This window comes from Lissotriton helveticus, chromosome 10, assembly GCF_964261635.1.
Source record: "Lissotriton helveticus chromosome 10, aLisHel1.1, whole genome shotgun sequence".
Taxonomy (NCBI): Eukaryota; Metazoa; Chordata; class Amphibia; order Caudata; family Salamandridae; genus Lissotriton; species Lissotriton helveticus.
This window is the reverse complement of record NC_136071.1, coordinates 62,467,181-62,488,991: the sequence shown is the minus strand read 5'-3', so window position 1 is coordinate 62,488,991 and position 21,811 is coordinate 62,467,181. Positions and strand designations below refer to the sequence as shown.

The window sequence follows — 21,811 nt, the reverse complement described above, 5'->3', positions numbered from 1 at the left end:
CTCGGAGTGATCAAGCGGGGGGGAAAAGGAAATTAGGAAGGGAACAGCAGGGAAGGAGATCTGAAAAGGAAAAGTTAGCAACACACTCTTCTAGTTGAAAGTCTGTCTCTTGACCTTTAACCCCAAACCGGGATTTTACATGAATACAAGACAATAAGCTTATTACCATTAGTTTTCCAATAGTTTTCTTGCAATTCAAATCTTTTCACAATTTCCTATTCACTAATCTGTTTATTTCTTTAGTTGTGAATAGCGACAGATTCTTCCCTCAAAAGAAATAGAAATATACTTTAGTAAATTGACTCCTTTACCAAAGTTGTAGGGATTACATAACATATCACAAAGTTACGTGTTTTTCATATACTCTGAAAAAAACACCTTTACGCAAAAAATATCTCAATTGTGAATTGCGCCAAAATCACAATGTTGACCTTGTAAATATACGACACAATAAGCTTTGCACTACACGTATAACATTTCACAACCATTGCCAGCAATGAGAAGCATTACGAGTGCCAAGCAGAACATGAATGAAGAGCCAAAGATCTTGAGTATTCTAATTAGTATTTAGATTAATGACTTTTTACCATAAAGTTAAAAAAGCGCAGATTACTCAGATTTCTTCTCCCTACCTGCAGAGTACGACCTACTCTGCTTTCTGTGAAGGTCTCTATCTTCTCTGGACTCACTGGATGGTCTGAATCCCCAAGGTACAGCAGAACGGAGGAAGCTGGAACAGACACACCCCCTGGATTCCTCACCGAAAGCCTCCGGTGACGATTTCTTCCCAAAGTCTGAATCTGAAAAGGCAATGGACAACGGAGCACAAGAAAACACCTGCTGCCTCTCAGAAAACACCAGAATAGTGAGCGCTGGAGTCTGGGCGCGGTCGCGCAAGTGAACGTGATCACGCCGCTCACGCATGCGACCAGGCAACGAAAGCTCACGCATTAGGCGGACGCTTTCCGAGTGCCAAACCTCACGCATTAGGCGGAATAGCAATAACAGTGAATTAAAGTATGGGAAGTTACAGAGAAAGCCTAACAAGGGTTCAAAACAGATGTACAAGTAGGTTTAAAGCAGGCCAACCACCAACGCCCACCCAAGGACGACTGATGCATTTTTCCACACAGAACAACCCGTCTGCAGAGTGGGGCGGGCCCTAGACCGCAAGCCACCCTAGCCCTGACACATGGTGCCAGTATGACCTACATGACATCAGCTCCTTTCACATAGTCATTCAGTGAAGAGCCAATTTCACACAGTGGAAGCAAGGTGAGCTAGAAAGCCCTGAGCTGAGTAGGTTTCCTGCTCAAATTTGGAGGTTCAAAGAAGCCAATGTCCATTAGTGGATGTAAAAATACCCCAGGACTTTGGCGACAGCCTCAGCAACCTTTGTTATCTATCTAGGGCATACTGCCTTTAGAGGCAGGGCATTGCATAGGCTTATTGTGGATTTACCAAGCCCCACAAGTCTTATGGCCTTGCATGACTTAGAAAAGGAATGTAATGCAATGCAGCAACTTGCCCTGAAATTAGTTACATTTTTTACATGGGTAGAGTATCGGCATTTCCATGCATTCACCCGTGGATTTCATGCGTTGTCAGATTTACTAAGGATTGTAAAGCTGTAATTGCATGAAATTGAGGTGTTCACCACAGAAAGGCGTAGTGAGGAGAAATATGTTTATTTCACCCCATTACCTCCTCTTTCGATGCATGATGCATTCTGCACTGGTAACCGACGCTTGAATTTTGCTTGGATAAGTTACCAAAATAGTATGAGAATTTACATGGTCTTTGAGCCATGATTGTAGAGATTGGAATCGCCATTTGAATAAGCACATATCCATAAAGATGAAAAATGGCAAAATTATATTATGATTGATGATATTTTCCTGATATGGAATGGGAATATGAACGTCTTGGAATAAAGTTATCATGGAACACATTAAAAGAATCAACGTCTGAAGTTCAGTTACATCATCCGTAAGAATGAAATATCTTTTTTTAATACATTAATAACCATTTGAGATTCAAGCATCACTACTGAGGTGTATAAAAATCCGACAGATACAGATAAAAACAACACACTTTTATTCAAGTGTTCATCCAGAAGCCTTCTTGAAGAAACATTTGCCATTTTCAATTTTTTGGCCGATTAAAGAGGATACCTTCTGATTCTTCCAAATATGAATCCATTGCAGAAAAATATGATGGATGATTTTATAAGAGGGGCTATCCATTAACAGTGATCAGAGTGGCAAAAATGTGAGAGGATGCATTATCAAGAGACACGCTACTGAAAGAAATCGACTAAGAGAGAGAATACTAGATTGGTATTAAAAGGATTATAAACAAAATATGGGAATTACTCCAGGTGGAAGAAGATTTCAGTACTTTGTTTAGCAATAAAACAAAAGTTGCTTATTTGATAACTTAAAAGAAATAGTAATGTCACAACTTACTCTAAGACAAACCAATAGTACTATCAGGTGTAACACATCATGTGGATATTGGATGTACTGCAAATGTGATTAAAGGGACAGTAGTTAATCACCCTCATAAAGGACATTGTATTAAACTTCAACACAATGGTATTTTTGACACTAAAAACTGCATTTATGTCTTGAAATGTTTTTGTGGTCTATTGTACATAGTGAATCAGAAGAAAAAAAGGAAACAGATACAACAGAACACAACGTAATATTCAAAGATATCAAAAAAATCCACAGTGGCTAATGATTTTGTTGGGCAGAAACATAAAGTAACACATTTGAGGTTCCAGATTTTGGAAAATATATCAGAAAACCAGCCACAGATATTGGCAAAAAAGTTTTCAAAGGATAATCATTTGAGTTAAGACTTCGGATACTTTTCACTCTAAAGGGCTGAATGACAGCCTTAAAATGTCTTGTTATTTATATTTAAGAACCCATCATGTCAAATTGTTTAAAATATGTTGTTTTTGTATTAGGACCATTTACTCTCACAGTCAGATTGGAGATGATGGTTAACCATTTATTTTTTGCAGGTTAAAATTCAGTATGAAGATTATTAGTACCATTAGCAGGTGGGTTCACAATTTAAAATGTGTCAAATTGATTTGTGTCATTAAGGTAGATTCTAATAGTAACATGTAAGTTTCTCCATTTCAACACAGTTTCTACAGGGAATTAACTGATCATATTACTTAAGCGGGAAATGTATTCAGGTTCAATTTCAGTTTAAGCACAGTAGCAAGTTTAATTCATTCATTTTGAGGATGTTTTGAGAAACGCAATATTAATTAACTAGAGTTTCAAAACACATGACTAACAATGAGCATGTTGGATAGCTTTTGGTGCTTTAACACAGTAGCCATAAGGACAAGGACTAATGCACAGCTGGTCTCGTGTTCTTCATGAATAGAGGAGAAAGCAGAAAATAGCTAGGTGATGTATATTTGGGGAAATGGTGTAACCTATGTATGGTCATTTTAATGCATTTCCATATCACTGTGAGGATGAAGGGTAGCTGGGACAAGGAGTGCTAATGCAGATACATAGGTTTTTTATGACTGTCATGGTGAGCATTCAGTGTGATTAAGCATGTAAGACAGCAGTGAAGCAGTTAGAGCTATTAAGAGTGTTTGTAAGTCACTTAGTTGCCTGATTCAAACAGTGTTATCTGTGCACAACTGCTCTTAAGGTTACTGAAGTTGCAAAGAGGGCATTCATGCACAAAAGGCATGGAAGCATGATTTTCACTTGAGAATATTGATGTGATTTAGAGTTGGTGATCCCATAGATTACACTCTGTGGAACTCAGGATATAAGTGAGTATTGTTTGTCTGTCATTTTCTCAGGGCATGTATTCCCATTTTCAGTTAAAGAATAAAGGCATCATTGTTGTTAGATGCAGATGGAAGGAGCATCTCAGTCATGACTGAGTTGAATTTGAATAATTGTGGAGAGTTACCAATATACATTAGAGAGCATGGGCTCTCCTACGCAGTGCCTCAAGGTATTCTCCTACATAAAGACAATCTATTTGATATGTGACTTGACACTTGAAACACAAGTGCGACCGGGAGAGCATGCAAAAAGAATGAAAGAAGGGCATTCACTGACCAAATGATCTACGGAACTCATCATGCGTCCTTGCAGAGGTAGGCCATGTTCCATTATTCCCTATGAGGCAGGAACTGCGGGGACTATTTATGCTTGTGGTTTTGGGTGGGAGGTACACTTGGCTCCACATCCGTCTCTGCAGCCCAACGCCTTCTCTGTAATCTAGGGCCCTATAAGGTTTTTATTGAGCACCCCGCCCTTCCAATGGGCAGAGGCACTGTGGAGAAGAGTCATAGAAGGGGGCTGCTGTGCACCCCCTCTCTTCATGGGAAAGGCACTAAGGAGACTATTTATACTTGTGGTATCAGGGGGGCATGCTGGGCTCCTCTGCAGCCCCTCCTGTCTCTGAGGCTCAGCAATGCAAACTCTCTGTAATCCCAGCTTTGCAGAATGAGCCTTGGTAGGGATGTGGCAGGGGTTGTAATCTGGCTGCTCAAGCAGGTGGCTACTCACTTCTGAGGCCCCCATCCCTGCCATGTCACCTCTCTCCATTGATCATCAGGTAGGGGACGGAGTAGCCCAGCAGGGATTTCTGAGCATCTCACGCCACTAATGCTGACTTCTCAGAGGCAGCCATTGAGGCCTTTGACATTGCCTCTCTCCAGCTGGCTCCCACTGGACATGATCCTGGAATACCCCAGCACGGCAGATCCACGAGATGTATTGTCTCAGCTGTGGTTTCAATGAAGTTGAAACACCATCCTCTATAGCCTTGCTAGACCCCACCCACTCTTGATACACTCCAAAGATCCCCCAACCCCTTCCTGAGCTCAGAAATAGATCCTAGCTGAAACTTAGTAGTGATGTGTCCTCTGTGGTTTCAGCTGTGGCCTCGCCCTGGTAAGGCATGTCTATCAAAAATATTGAAGGGATAGCAAGCTTAAACTTTAAGAGAGTACACAAAGACATAAGAACACTCCTTAAGGCTTGGTCTGGTTTACATCTTTCCTTCCTAGGGAAGTCAAACCTAATAAAAATGACAATATTACCAAAATGCACATACTTGTTTAATTCCCTCCCACTGATTTTAATAAGAAACAGATTAAAAAGCTGCAACGGGAGATATCTAGTTTTATTTGGGCCTCAAAGGGAATAAGGATCGGCTGGAAAAAATTAAGAAGAAGTAAGATACAAGGCGGCATTGCCAGCCCAGACATATTGGAGTACTACAGAGCTTTTCAGTTAAAAAATATAAGGATCTTGCTAGGCATAAGTGAAATGTGGCCTATGCACTGGAAAGCACTAATTGGACCTGGAGGAGATCACTATCTATATAAATTTAGACTCCCCAAATTTAAAAAAAAAATTACATTAAAGACGATAAGATCGGCAGCAAGAACCTGGTATGATATAAGAACTACCCTGGTAATAACTTATTACAGCAATTTTTTTCACCAATCTGGGAATCCCCCGGCACCCCGGACTGCCTAAAAGATAGTTTAGTAAACCCCTTAAGGGAAGCTAATATAAACTACTGGGGTCAGTTGATAAAAGATAATAAGATCACAGAATGGGAGATCTTAAATGGAGAAACCCAGGGGACAATATCTAGATTCAAGTACTACCAATGAAACAGGTGGATTAAAGGAGTAAAAGAAAACCTACAAGGGGACGATACTATTGAACAAAAACCTCTAAATACAGAGCCATTTAAAAAAGAAATATCATATTGGTACTGGGCATTGATAAGATCTGGTGAGGAAGAATACAAAGTCCCCCATGATATCTGGGGAAAGACAATGCCAGACCTTGACATTTTAAATTACTGGAAAACCTCAAGTAACATCGATGGGCGGGTGGTAAAATCTGCTCCTCTGAAAAAAAAAAACCTTTTCACAATACACAGAGCGTATTGGACCCCAAAAAAGCTGTCAAAATTTAAAAACAACACAGTAAAGAAGTGTCCCAAATGTGGTGCAGAAAGCGCAGATGACCTACACATGTTCCGAGAGTGTGCGATGCTAGAGGAATAATGGGACCAAATCGGTAAGACACTTTCCGAGGTATTAGAGCAACACATCGAGGTAAGCATTGATTTGATTATCTTTGGGGTTAGAAATAACACGCACGCTAACGCATTGTCCAAGGTCCAAGAAAGTATCCTTTTCTTACTAATTCTTTTAGCCAGGAGGGAAATTTGTATCAACTGGATAAAACAAACACCACCAAGATACCCCGATTGGCTTAACTCAATATTAAGGGTATATAAGCTGGATAAACAGGGGAGGCAAAGTAAGAAAAACATGTTCTGGAGTATATGGGAAAGATATAAAATGGCAACATCTAGGAGGTCCAATGATTAAGGCAATGGATACAACGATTTCAAGCCGGGTGTTGAACTGAGTAGTCATCATGACTAGCTCCCCCTCCTCCGATAATCGTGTACCTAGATATGGACAAAAGGGGGCCCCAGAGGACAAGGTAAACCGCATCTCCCGAATGAAAAAAGCGGCCACAGTGGACTCGGTGCAACTCAGGTAATGGGGCCTCTGACTCCTCCATATTCTAAAAAACGTTTTTTTTGCTAGATGAGGACCTAGCAACAAATTAATGCCATTAAGTATTTTAGTAACTCTCTAGAAAATGTATCTAATTTCGAATCTGCAACTTCTGAAATAAATGTCTTGCCTCAAAGATAATCAAAATATGTCTTACCTGAAAATATTTTCCACCCCATAGGATTGAACTCTCCTCAATGATCAGTTTAGGGCCCAGAGTAGCAGCTGCATTATAGTTTCCCACTTTAATATAACTGCTTGTGTTATTAGAGGTCACATGCCAGTATAGCAAGTCCAGAAATGGTGGTGAGTCTCCACTTGCATCAAAAAGCAAATGACTGCCGTTAGTCGTCTCCATGTGTACATTTTTCAAATAGTGCAGCATCTGGACACAAATCATAAAATAAGATTTCAAAAGGTATCCATATGAAGATCATTGTAAAGAAATTCACATTTCTCTGCATGAAGCAAATTACCAGGACAAATAGTACATCACTTGATAGATAAACTTGGGGGCATATTTAAAAAAAAAAAGCTATGCAGCGCAGAAAGTCACCTTTTGCACTGCCCTGCGTCACAGGGAAAGTCCAGGAATGAATTGTATTTATCCAATATGATGCATTTCTGTCCTTTTCCCTTGTGATGGCACTTTTTTGGCAGCCTAATGCTAAAGCAGATACCCTTGCACCATGGTGCAAGGGTGTCTGTATTGCAGGCAGCATTGTTTTTGTGCAGGAAGGGCACCTTCCTGCACATAAACAATCCTGGGAGGCAAAAATGAGAAAACCTCCTCGTTACACCTCTACTGGGGAGGCATATCTTTTTGATGCATTCCCAGGTTCACCAGGTTTGGTAATTTGGTAAATCTGGAAATGCGTCAAAACCATGGAAGTTGCATGGGAACACCCTTGCAATACCCATGGAATGCCTCCATTGCGCAGATTAATGCAACACAGTGATTGGCACTGCATTGCATTCCTCTAGATTGTTGAACCCATGCAAAGAATATCTGACTTAGGGCCAGATGTAGATAATTCTATTTTACCGACTCAAAAATACCGAATTTTACCGATTCGGTATTTATGAATCGGTAAAATAGAAGGAGGGAGATTTAGGTAAATTCGGTAATTGAATTACCGAATCTGTAAAAATCGGTATTTACCGAATCGGTAAATACCGATTCGGTAATGCCCATTGATTCCTATGGGCATTGAAGTCCATAGGAATCAATGGGCATTACCGAATCGGTATTTACCGATTCGATAAATACCGATTCAAGCAAGGGTGCAGGTGGTGTCACTTTGACACCCTCTAGCACCCCAAATACAGGCATGTGTGCCATGTGGCACACAGACATGCCCTAAGGGCATGTCTGTCTGTCACATGGCATAGGTGTGCATGCACACATGTGCATGCACACCTGGATTCTGTATTTTACCACCCAATTGGATTGGGTGGTAAAATACCGAATCTGAAAGGCCTTTGGGACTCAGAAGAGTCCTACCTACATCTCAAGGTTACTGAATCGGTAAAAATACCGATTCTGTATTTTACCGATTCGGTAAATTTACCGAATCGGTAAAATTGTCCCCCTACATCCCAAATACCCATTTACCGGTCGGTAAATGGCCACCTACATCTGGCCCTTAGAAGTTTGTGTCACGCATGTACCACACTGTGTGGTGCAAGCATGGTGCAAATCTGTCATAAATATGACACTTGGAGTGGAAGGTTTGGGTGTAGAACACCCTGATTCTGAGAATGTTTTTTTCATGTGAATGCATATCATTAGACCGATGCTACTGGTCATTTCTTGTGGACCATGAAGCTGAGTTATGGGATCTCCCCTCCAAATAAAAGAAGTGGTCCGGCATCTGAGTGGCTACTTATGAATGTCTGAACTTAGCAAGGCTCCCAAAACTTAAAAATTATTCACTGGACGAAAGCTGACCCGAAACTCTTACTAAAATAAATACTACCATGGGGGACTTAACTTTGCTTTGCAGCACAAGGTTTGCGGTTGTTGAAAGCTTTCCTAATCCCTATAACAGATGCTTTGTAGCACTTAAAGTATGAAAAGTTGAGATATTTTTCTACAGAAGTGTTTCTTAGACTGAAGGTTAGAGCTTTCAGTGGGACAAGGCACCAGCGTGTGGCTGATATCCTTTGCGAATGGTTTGCCACTTCATCAGTAGCTTTTCAATGGTTTCAAGTGTAAAACATTGATACAATGCATATTAGTGTGTAGAAGGTGTGCCTTCAACACATCCCTTCCAAATAACAAATCAGTATGGGATCTCTATCCCATTTTTGGAATCTGAAAACATTTACTGATTCGCTTATTCCTAAAATGGGATTAAAACATTAAACACAGCATTTTGCTGCCATAAACTTCCAGTTGGAGTGTTTGTAACCATCAAACGTAGTTGTATATCTGACCCCTAGCTAAGACAATTCAAATTTTCTATTGCCTTGCTTTGGTTGTTTTTTTCTAGTTATTGCACGCATGCTAAACTTATTTTTTTCTGGGGAAGGCATTACTAGTCATACAATGCTGCCAAAGGTAAGCCGTGGATTCCTCATAGAAACTTATTAACGTTTGTGAGTCTCATTGTTTGGGCCCTGTGAGAGCTAAGACCTATGTCAGGGCTGCGTTCTTTCTCTTCCACATCCTTCCCTAGGAATTCCATGACTGCATGGGGATGTAAAAACATCAGTTGCTGTGTGCAGTGATACACTTTCTTGATTGCAATATGTCTGATCCCCACCTAACATTTCACCACAATTTGTAAACATTACTCAAAAGTTTGTGAATTTGTGAGAAAGGATGTATGACGGTACAACGCGTACCGTTACAACGCGTACCTTTACGACACAGGTTTAACAACGCAAGTCGTTACAATGACTTGTGTTGTGGGGCGCTGGATAGTGAATAGTTTAATTTACTATTCCAACTCCAGTCCCCGTGGATAGTAGGGAAGGTGTTGGATAGTAAATTAAACTATCCCCTATCCTAGAGCGCCCTCCAGCGAAAGTCGCTGTAACGACTTTCGTTGTAAATCCTGCGTTGTAACGGTACCGTGTTGTAATGGTTCCGTTGTAAAGGATGTTTCCCTGAAATCCCAAAATCGTTTTGACTTTGAAAAGGCAAACATTAAGCATTTGGTTTTTGCAATGAAAGGATCATTGTCAGAGAACAGCCATCAAGTGGAGTAACACTCCCATGCATGAACCATTACTGTAGAGGAAATTTATGGAGGTGTCAGTTATAGGGACAAGAGGGAGTGCCTGAGAAGGAATATCCATATTATGTATAAGGTACATACCTGCCAAGGTTTAAAATCCTTAGAATCTGCACATGACCTATTGGTGAAGGGACCCTCAAGTGGTCTGCAATTAAGCAGATCATGCAATGCCTGGGCAAAGGCATAGACGGCTTTGTATGCAGAGTATGGAAACCTAAAATCATTCTTTTCAAATACTGAAACATCAAGCAACTCCAGTTCTTCTTTCCCTGAGCAAATTTTACCATTATAAACAATGTTACCATCTTTTGTTTCATTAAATCCATTAACCAATTTGCAGTTGAAGGCCGACTCCCAAAACGGCTTCAAGAATACATCCTCAGTCTCTTTAAAAGGCTGGATATTGTGAAGGAAATCTTTGAACCCAGGGATATGTCCGCTGTACACAGCCAGTCCCAGTGTGCCATTCAGTATTTCCCATATGTCCCTATAGGAAAACACTTGCGAAGGAATCCAGCCTGTGACCCCAATCCAGATTTTCTTGGTCATCTTTAGTGGAGACACTGCTTTAAGTACTGGGATGATATCGGCAGCGGTAAAACAGACAATGACATTAACAGAGGACGTCTCCAGAATGTGAGCTAAATTTGCTAGCGAGGTCTTAAAGGTTTCTGTGCGAAGAGTCTCATAGAATTCAATGCAGATCTCATTTTTTGCTGCCTCCTTCTTAAAAATCTGGCTTCCTTGTAGACTTAGGTCACTGCTGGAGGATAGAATTCCAATCCATGTCCAGCCAAAGTGGAGCAGTAACTGCACCAAAGCATATGGCTGGAATGAGACACTGGTCACTGTCCGAAGGAAAGATGGGAACAAGAATTTATCGCTTAGGATTGGGAGAGCTGCAGCATAACTTATCTGTTGAGATATAAACATATGTTTATTTTCTTACAAATATTTTCTACAATGTAGTTCTTTGCAGCATGGGGTTGGATGAGGGAATTGGAAAGTAATATGCAGACAATTATAAATGGAAAAAGTGAATGAAGGAAGGAAGAAAAATAGGAAGAGAAGCAAGTATAGATGCAGGGTGTCGATAAGGAAGGATTAAAAGCAGGGAGAAAGAAGTAAGGGGTGTATAAAGGATGTAACAAAGGAAAGAAGATAGGAATAGAGAAAATAGCAGAGCAAGAGAGGATGAGAGAAAAGCAGGAAGGAAGTGAGGAAGGATAGATAGAGGAAAGGATATAGTGTGAGGGAATGCAGTACGTAGTATTGGGTAACCTTAGTTTTTTCAAGGACATCCATGGTCTCTTGCAATTTCAAAGAAATTTGTTGAAAAGATCATCTAGCTTGCAAAATAAATCTTTTGATAAGGAGATCGGTATCATAGAAATCATAGAATGAATCATGGGTGTGATGATCATTTTTAGTATTTCAATTCTCTCCCACCAAGTCAGACATTTTGGGGACCAGCTTTCCAAGATGTTTGTTATTTTTTTGTAATGATATAGATTCATTATGCTTAAGGGATTCTTTCAGATCATCATTAAATTCAATACTGAGGTACTTTAAAAATGTGTTTTGCCAAAATAGGCCAGAGATGCCTAGTACTTCTTTGCTCCCCATCTCATTCAAGGGCATCACTTCAGATTTATCTTTATTTAATGTATCCTGATACTCGTGAATAAGCTTCAATAGTATTTGTCAAGGCATGAATAGAGGATACAGTTTAATAAATTACTATATATCTTTCACATATGCTGCTGCTTAACTGTAAGATTACCAAATGTAACACTTGCAATATCATTATTGTCCCTTATGGCCTGTAATAAAGGGTGAAAGTGGACAGCCTTGTCTCATACTCTGTTTTGGGTCGAAATAGTACCACTGAGTTTGGCTCTAGCTTTAGGCTGTGTTTATAAGGTCTTAACCATTTAAAAAAATATTCTCCTAGGTCAAATTTGTTTAGAACTGCCAGGATATCGTGTCAAGTGCATTTTTGGCATAAAGGGCTATAGCAACTGTAGGGGAAGGTGACAGCAAGGCTTTTTCCAAATCATGGCAAAACAACCTAATGTTATCACTGGACAGTCAAAAAGTCAAAATATATGTTTATTATGACCGTAGTCTTTAAACAATGCAATTAGAATAGCACAGAATGGAGTATGACTTATTATTTTTAAAACTTTGTCCATATGCGAGGTTCGTACACACCATTATCAAAAATACAAAAAATCAGTAAAATTTACAGTTATCTTAAAACTTAATTTGTCTAATAAAACCTATTCCTATTCTTATTACTCCGTACAAATACAATCTACTAAAAACTCATACAGTACTACATGTTATTCTATATCTCTCAGTGCCGTCAGAGACACCTTTAAAAATTTCCCGAGGGCAATTGCGATATCAATGTAGGGGATTTCTGTTAAGAGACTGGCTGCCTGTGATCTTGTTTTTACATCATATTTTATGAAGACAGGACGCAACAAAAGTTTCCTAAGGTCTAGGAGTGTAAAACAGTCTAACAAGATATGCAGCGGGTCTCCCTTTGTCCTCAAGTAACACTTGCAGTGACCTTCCTTATCTAACATTTTTGCATTCAGGTCTCTGTTTATTACCCATGGGTTGATCCCGATTCTAATTCTGAGGATCTCTTGCCTGTATCCGCAATTGGGTAATCTGTCGAGGTAGGGGAACCAATTCTCAAGGGACCACGCATTTAGCATATGTACCACTGATTTTTTCTTTCTTAAATAGCCTCTATCAAGCAATTTCGAGACTTCTTTCTCTCTTTGCTTCAATTCACCTTTGGTACTAGTGATTTGCAATGAGCTCAGGTCCCAATCGAGCTCAAGAGTGTTACAGATTCCCTTCATTTTATCCCTACTGGACTTCGCCCATTTTAGCTCGCTTTTCTGGATTTCTTTGCGACACCAGTATGCCACTTTTTTTGTTTCAGGGTCTTCTAATCTCTTCCAGAATCTGATAACAGCCATCTGGGTTAATATCGCCCAGGACTTTGTACCTATTTCTGTTCTGATGGCTTGAATCATAGCAGATTTAGGAAGTGATAGGAGCCTTTTTATGCAATTTCCCTCTATGACGTCCCAGGATCCCTTACCGCTCAAATAAAGGATCTCTGCGCCATAGAGAACTTGGGGGGGGATCATTGCCTCAAAAGCTCTGAGCATTGGCCGGTGTGACATCTCACCATATTCCCTATTGAACCTTTTAAGTCCGCAAATGGAGGAGAGAGCCTTTGCTTTTTGCGTTTCTAAATGGGTGCTCCAATTTAGTGTCCTATCGAACCAAATACCCAAGTAACGGTACTCATTTACTGTCTCTAATTTAAGGTCCCCTATGTACCAGCTAAATCTGCTTGGCTTTTTCCCGAAACATAGGGTTTTTGTTTTATCCAAGTTGATGGTCAAAAATTTTTCAGCACAGCAGGTATTAAAAGCATTAAGCTTCCTTTGGAGGCCTCTCTCGGTCTGATCTACTATCACCAGATCATCCGCATATAATAGGCATGGGATTTTGTTCCCATCCATTTTTGGACTGGCACTGCCCTCCACCTCTAAATAGGCCGGGAGATCTGACAAGTAGATAGAAAAAAGCTGGGGGGCCAGCACGCAGCCCTGTCTTAACCCATTAGCTATGGGTATTTTGGGAGTTAGGGAGCCCCTCGTATCTTTAATTACTTGCCCCCAGTTTTCCCTGTGTAGTTCTTTTATTATGGTCAAGAGATCTGTCGGGATATTTAGTCTCTTTAGTATCTCCCATAGGCTGGCCCGATCTACAGAATCAAAGGCTGCTTTGAAGTCGACGAAACAGCAGCATAGTTTGCCGTTCTGTTCCGTTGACTTCCTTCGCCAACGCCCATAGTGCAAACCCGTGATCTATTGTCGAGTGGCCTGCTCTGAATCCACCCTGTTCTGTGGGGATTATTTGGCACTCTTCTACCCATGTATTCAGTTGTTTTAAAACGATTTTAGAGAACACTTTCTCTCCAATATCTAGGAGGTTAATCAGCCGATAGTTTCTTGGCTCCTCTTTGCTCCCTTTCTTATGTATCGGCCTGATTATGGTCCCCTTCCAGGTTGGAGGCATTGCGCCATCTTTTAGCACTACCTGAAACATATTGGCCAGGAAACTTGCCCACCATGTAACCTCGGTCTTCAGAATTATTGCAGGCAGATTGTCTGGGCCTGCTGCCCGGGTTAGCTTGAGTTCTTTTATTGTGAGCTCTACTTTTTCTTCGTTAAATTTGGCAAGAAAATATTCAGAAATATCTTGCCCTGATTTAGTCTCCATCTCCTGACTGGGAGTCCTTGCCCCGTACAATTCCCTTATGTATGTATCCCATGCTGCCTCACTCACCACACAGTTTAATTCGCCCTCTGAAGTGCCAGATGCTGTCTTTACTAGTTGCCAGAATTTCCTTAGATTTTTATTCTCTATGGCTTCCAAAAGTTCTAACCAGCATTTTTCTTTATGTAACCTTTTATTAGAGAGTACCATTTGCTTGAATTCTTTTTTCAGTTTTACCAGGAGATCCTGTCTCTCTTGTGTAAAGGTCTTTTTTTGTTTCCTCTGTATTGCTCTTATCTCCCTTTTCTTCTTTTGACATACTACTGAGAAGCCTTTACCATAATTTCTTTGTTTTACCCTATTGGGATCTTCTCTTTTTAGGTTTAACTTGAGGCATTGAACCAGTTCTTCTAGTTTTAAAATGAACCATTCCAGTTTTTTATTTTCAAAATTGTCAGGTGCCATTTTTATTTGCGTGGCCTTCACTTTTTCCAGATATTCCTCAGTTAGACGTGTCGTCACTCGTTTGGGGTACTCAACCGCCTGGTTTATCACTGTTTCTCTCTGTAGTTTCCTACCCCCCGTTATTACTATATGGAGGAGTTTGTGATCACTCATCACATTTTGAATTAACTTAAAGGATCTTATCTGGTAAAAATTCCAGGCCTGCAGGAATATATAGTCGATTGGGCAGTTCTGCTGCCCTTGAATAAACGTTTTTCCTGCTGGTGTATCTGATTCTATTCTTCCATTAACACAGTGAAAACCCCTGCCTCCTAAGATATGTATTAATTCCTGGTCTTGTTTCGAGGTTTCCCCTACTGGGAACCTTGCCGGGTTTATACCGTATGCCTCTAGCTGTTCCATATTGTAAAGGTCTGCTTTTCTTGGGTTTAGTTTATGGTTGAAGTCCCCCAATATCACTATTGTATCTGCGGAGTATTTTTCTAAAATACTGTCAACATCCTCCTTAAAAAACCTCCTTTCCCTTTCATACTCCTCCCCATTTTCCCACTGCATATATACATTCAATAAAATCATCATTTTATATTTTAGATCCACCGTCAAGACTTTCCAGCACAAATCAGATGCTTCCCAAAATGTTAACACCCTTGCACTATAACACAAGATTGTCAAGGGAGAGAGATGCAGAGCACCACATTTTAGTAGCAGTATTCTGCTCTCTTCCTTTCAGGTAACAAAGCGCAACAACTTAACTTGCTGTCTTGCATTTCATGATTTTAATGTAAACCTGGTCCTTGGTGTTTGTGTCACTGCGTGTCAAATAGAGTGGGGAGCTTCATTCTCTATAGATTCCGCTGGCTAGTAGGCCACATCCACTCTCCGGCTCTGACAGCCCAGGATCCACTAAGCTATTCATAGTTGTAATGGAGGTCTCGAGGGTTCATATAGCCAAAGTTGCACACTTGTGGCCACAAAAGGCATAACACATTTGTACAGTGGTGGACATAGCATTTAGCTGTAGACCTCAGCTGGTGGCATTAACAGCACCAAAGATTTGTACAAGGTGCTGGTGGCACTGACATGTCACACTTGACTTTGCAGTGCTCACCAAAGAACAGTGTGCCTTTTTATTCTATATTTTCTTGGAATAATGGCTGTCTGTTTCTGTACTCAATAGACAAAAAAGTTCAATGCTTACTTCCATTCAGTGACCACATACACCTTGTCTAAACCTCAGACAGCGTGCTCACAGCCTCTCTCCCCATTTGCCAAACTTTCAGAATAAGCATCCATTGTCTATCAGGTAGAATATTTAGCTTGGTATTGGATGCGAGGGAAGATAAAATGTGTTGGAAATGGCCCTTTCTGCAGGCTTAGCCTAAACCCTTTGCCTTCCTTCTCCTAATTGTTCAATTATTTTTTTTTGGCTTTAGGTCTCTGTAAACGTTTTCATTGCTAACCAATGCTAAAGGGCATGTGCTCTTTTACTAAAATGTGGGAACATTGGCTGATATACAAGTGGCATACCTTGCCAACAGACATCAGGTAGTTGCCCTACCTCCCTTTAAGTCTACCATCAAAAGGGTTGGGCAGGGCGTACCTCAGGGCTCGGCCGTCAGTCCCATTCTTTTTAACCTCTACCTCCGCCCCCTGATCAAGCTAATTAAATCTTTTGGCATTGCAGTCACCAATTACGCCGATGACACACAACTTATCTTCTCTTTTGAGGGTAAGAATGCAGTGTCACAGGAGACCTTCCATCATTGTATGGTCACTACAGCGGAATGGCTGGGCAACAACTCTTTACAGTTCAACAGCTCTAAAACCGAGGTGCTGCACTGCTCGGCAGACCGTATCCTTCGACCTTTACCACAAGATTTTTGTCCCTCTACCTTTCAGGGCACGGTAGCGGTGGCAGACTCCGTTCGAAACCTGGGAGTGACGATGGAACCCAATTTACAACTGGATGGTTTTGTAAATAAAACAGTGTCCACCTGTATGGTGCTGCTGCGCACCCTGCGGAAGATCCTTCCCCTGCTCCCAGCCCATGCCAGGCCAGAAGTAGTGCGTAGCATCATCTTAAGCAGACTCGATTACTGCAACGCACTGCTTCTGGGGGCTGCCGTCACCTTGTTGGGCAAACTGCAGTGGGTGCAGAATTTTGCCGCTAAGTTGGCACTCTCCCGCCGGCGCCTCGACTCTTCTTCAGCAGCACTCAAGGATCTTCATTGGCTGCCTATTTCCCAACGTGTTGAATTTAAAGCTCTGTGTTTGGTTTTTCGGGCTCTTCAAGGTCTGGGACCGATTTCTTTGCAGGAGTTGTTCTCCTGGTACACCCCTACTATATCTCTTCGCTCCGCCTCAGCCTACCTAGTGGTAGTTCCCAAGATCTGGAGGATACGGATGGGTGGCCGTTCTTTTGGCTACACGGCATCCAGGCTATGGAAGGCATTGCCATTGTCTCTTAGAAGCTTGGGAGACCTTTCCTCTTTTAAAAAGGGACTAAAAACTCACCTCTTCCCAAGGATACCGTAGTTGGCTGTTAAAGTAATGTTTTGTGTTCAGGCCTTGAAAGATTACAGCGCAGGATACCCGTCGGGTGACAGTTGCGCTTTATAAATGTGCCCTATAAATAACATAGGATAATTCATTTACTTACAAGTCCCTAGTAAAGTGCACTACATTCACCCAGGCCTGTACATTAAATGCATTCTGCAGCACATCTAGAAAGAAGAAAAGGCCTCAGGAGATTGTTTTTGTGCAGGAAGGTGCCACTTCCTGCACAAAAACAGTCTTGCTAACAACGTACGCTACCTTGCACCATGATGCAACAGTGTCTGCATTGGCGCTAGGCAGCACAATGTGTTCCAGCGCTGGGAAGAGGCTGGAATGTGCCTATTGTGGAGGTTCTGTAAATTACGAATTTGTTCGTGCTCAGCCTCCATTTTGTAATCGCCGCCATTTTATGTTGCCCTCACTCAGGCTGCACAGCGAACTCGATGTTTCTGTCGTTTCTGCCTTCACGTGTCAGGTAGGTTTCCGGCTTGTGTTTACTAACAAGTGTCAGGATCTGGCCGAGTACACTAATTCCTGTCTGAGCTGATTAATCCCCATCCGGCTTGCCTGTTAGTTTACACCATTCATTCCTCTAAGTTATCTTATCTGCTGTCCTTCGCTACACGTTTCGTGCATTCTCCTCTTACTCGATTGTCCTTCTGCTGCACACAGCTCTGTTTACAGCTTGTGTGGGTTCATTTGTAATTTGCTAAAGGGGACGAGTGACAAACACAACCGGGAACTCGAGTTGCCTAAGACTTAAAGTATTGTCTGTAACGTTTGCATATGTCTTGTGCTCTTGTGTGATTGCTTTTTGCATTGTAATGTACCGTATATAAACTTGTGCGCCACGGAGTTAAGTGGCAGTCTCTTTTGAACCTTGTTGCACTAACAACTTCTAAGACCACTGTACTAGCTGCAGCTAATAAATACTATCCTCTACGCCAGGCGAAGAGTCCGTGTCTCTGTTTCTGACAAGGCAGGTGAATCCCGGGGATTTCAGGTGTACCCAGCGCCACCGGGCCTTAAGGCTGCGGTTCTCCATTGTGATAAATATAGTGCATTCCAGCCCTTTCCCTGTAAGCCGCACAGCAAGGTGACTTGCTGTGCTGAGTTACTTTGTGATAAATATGCCCCTTAATGTCTTAAGGGTTGGATAAATGCCCTTCCCAAACTGGACTGGGATGCGGGCCAGAGTAATTACCAGTCATGTTATGTTATGTTATGTTATGTTATGTTATGTTAATTTGGATCTTTTATAGCGCACGGCTACTCCATGGAGTGTCCTGGCGCTTTGACAAAGATCCGAAGGAGAGAGAATCCAGGGCAGATGCAGAGCAACAGAAAAAATAAATAAATAAATAAATAAATAAATAAATAAATAAATTACTGGGTAAAAGCCATGTCTTCAGTTCCTTCCTGAAAACCAGTAAATTGCTGATTTTCCTAAGGGAGACCGGCAGGGAGTTCCAGCACCGTGGTGCCAAGTATCGAAAAGAGCGACCTCCCATTCTAGCCCGTCTGATGGGTGGAACAGAAGCCATGGCCAAAGAAGCTGATCTCAAAGTTCTAGAGGGCAAATAAAAGGCAAGACGCCTTCTGATGTATCTGGCCCCTGCAAGATGAAGCGCCTTTAAGGCGAGAGTCAGCACCTTACAGGTAATCCGTCTCGCAACAGGGAGCCAGTGAAGCCTTTTTAGCAGCTCCGGTGCACTCGCTCTTCAATGAAGGCCAAAAATGGCCCTTGCAGCGGAATTCTGCACTAGCTGAAGGCGCGCAAGAAAAAATGTTGGTAATCCCAGATAGAGCACATTAGCATAATCTAGGTGGGATCCTATCAAAGCCTGTACTGTGGTCTTTCTGTGCTCCAGGGACAAAATCGGAAGGAATTTCCTTAGCATTTTTAAAATGCCAGAGCATTTCCCTGTGAGCTCGCGAATCTGAGGCCCAAAGGAAAGGCCATCACCAATCTGGAAGCCAAGATTCTTCGCCTTGGAAGAGGCATCTGCCGGAGGGTACATGTCAGGAGGCCACCAGGCCTTCCATCTCGGATCAGGCGGGCAGCCAAAGAAAAGCAATTCCGATTTATCGGAATTACATTTCAGATTGTGCTGTTTAAACCAGTCAAAGACCGCTCCCAAACAGTCCCTGATCCGCATACCATCAAAGTCGGAGCCCTTAGTGCAGGTGAAAAGGAGCTGGGTGTCATCAGCGTAGGATACAATCTGGGCACCAAACGACTCCGCCACTGCCGCCAGAGGGGCCATATAGATTTTAAAAAGGGTGGGGCTCAAGATAGAGCCCTGAGGCACCCCCACCTCCAATGGTGGCATGTCGGCGGAGAAAGGTGGCACCCAGACGGTTTGCCGGCGACCGGCCAAGAATGACTCGAACCACTTCAACACCACTCCACGCAATCCGATCTCCCAGAGTCTTAAAAGGAGACCGTCATGGGGAACGGTGTCGAAGGCCGCCGACAAATCCAGCATAACTAATATGGCCTTTCCACCTAAATCCAGAACTTCCCGGATGGCATCAGTAACTTCAAGGAGAGCGGTCTCCGTACCCGACTGAGTATCGTGAAGGATGTCATTACTCTCAATGTAGTCAGAGAGGGAGATGTGAACATGCTCTCAACCACCTTTGCCAGAGCCGGGAGAAGGGAGATCGGCCTATAGTTAGCATGGATTAGATGGTCCAAATTGGGCTTCTTGACAAGCCGCAGGATCAAGGCATGTTTCCAGGCCTGGGGAACCACCCCTGTGCTTAAAGACATGTTGAGCACCGGGTTAAACAAAGGGTTTAAAGCCGCGGCTACTTTTCCAAGGCATTTAGCGGGACAGGGATCCTGCAGGGAGCCAGACTTGAGCTGGGTGAGAAGGTCAAGAGAGGCAGGTAGGGACAGAGGAGGAAACTCAAAAACAGAGGGGCCTTCCACTACCAAGGATGGGAACCGAGAGAGCCTGTGCTCAGATACAGATACTGAACTCATGGGGGAAAATAGTATCTTGAATAGCTTTAATTTTAGAGGTGAAAAAGATTGCAAGTTGATGGACCCATGCTTCCGTATGGGAGTGGGATGGTAATATCGAGGTAGGGGAAATAAAATCTTTTACAATGCGGAAAATTTCTTTACTCTTATTGGCCGCGTCCTCAATTCTTTTGTCATAATAAGCTTTTTTCCCAGCCATAATATGGCGGTGATAGAGCTTCGTGAGTTACCTATATTTATTTTTATCACTGGGATCATACATACGGCGCCAGGCCCTTTCAGCTTTTTTACACTCTCGGCGCAGCTCACCAAGAGAAGGAGTGAACCACGGTGCCGAGGCGCGGTTGCAGGATTTTCTAGAAGTAGACATGGGAGCTAACTCCTCAAATCTATCCACTAGCCACCTATGTAGCAGATCCAAATCTTCCTCTAAACTACCAGACAGTTGACAAGGGTGCATGGAGAGTGCAGATACCAGCATTTCAGGAGCGACCCGGTGAAAAGCCCTAGCAGTCCCTCTAGGGCCTTCCAACGATCTGGAGGAAGCGGTGATGACAGGAGAGAAAATAACATTTATTAAAAAGTGGTCAGACCATAGGACAGGGATCGGGGGGGATGCGCAGATCGCAGCTGTAGAAAAAAATTGGTCTAAAGTGTGGCCTTTGTTGTGTGTGGGGACAGAAACATACGGTAACAGCCCTAGAGGAGCTGTAATGTCCCACAACTTAACAACATCCAAATCACTACCAACATCCATGTGTAAATTAAAATCACCCAACAATATGCAATGTTCGGATTTTAAACAAAGTGCAGAAAGGACAGCCTGCAGTTCCTCAAAAAAAAGACCTATGGGACCCGGGGGTCTATAAATTAAAAGCCCAACACAGGCTTGGCGTGGGGATAGCGAGAGGGTAAAGCCAAGAGACTCACAGCCCGAAATATTATCGTGGGGAGAGTGGCGCAGGGGAAGCGCTTGTCAACTACCAAAGCGATCCCGCCGCCTCTTCCTAAGGCCCTGTTCTTTCTGATAATAACATAATCAGTAGGAATGGCATTCGCTAGGTCAGGGCCAGAACTTTCTCCCGGTCAGGTCTCAGTTAAGAAAAGACAGGGCGGCTTGGACTCCATCAACAGATTGTGGATGTCCAAAGAATGCCTGCTGAGAGATCTGGTATTGAGAAGAGAGCAAGGATTGTAAGTTGGCAGGGTCGCAAGGGATGCAACATGAGAGCCAACCAAACGCCATCCGCAACCAGGGCAGCCTTTTCTCAAAGCCCGCCTACCAGGAAAGATGCAGCGGCACGTAGCCACCTAGCCCCGAAGGGAAAAGAGCTCCACAAAAGTATAGGAGCGCATAGTGGTAGAGAAAGAGGAGAGACCGCTGATAGGAAGACCCACGTCCGCACCCGTCCGCATCCGGGACACTGACGGGCACAGACGGGCTTACCTTAGGCACTCCTTTGGCACCTAAGGTAAGCCCGTCTGCGCCCGTCAGTGTGCGTCAGCAAAGCGTGTCCGCTGCGCGGAGCGGAAAGCCCCTGAACTTATAGTCGCTCAGGGGGAGTGAAAGGAGAGCCGCACCGCTGGTCTGCCGACCGGCGTGCAAGATCTCCTCCCAAGATGGCCGCT

General features: G+C 42.7%; 1 protein-coding gene across 1 annotated transcript in view; it reads right to left on the bottom strand.

Moving 5' to 3' along the window:
* Nucleotides 1-21,811, bottom strand: part of LOC144783903 (extracellular calcium-sensing receptor-like) — a 138,071-nt gene that overhangs the window by 35,213 nt on the left and 81,047 nt on the right. Inside the window, exons 3-4 of the mRNA XM_078662643.1 lie at nt 9,937-10,770; nt 6,768-6,995 (exon numbers count right to left, since the gene is read on the bottom strand). Coding sequence (XP_078518769.1) covers nt 6,768-6,995; nt 9,937-10,770 — 1,062 coding nt within the window. The remainder of the gene's footprint in view (nt 1-6,767; nt 6,996-9,936; nt 10,771-21,811) is intronic.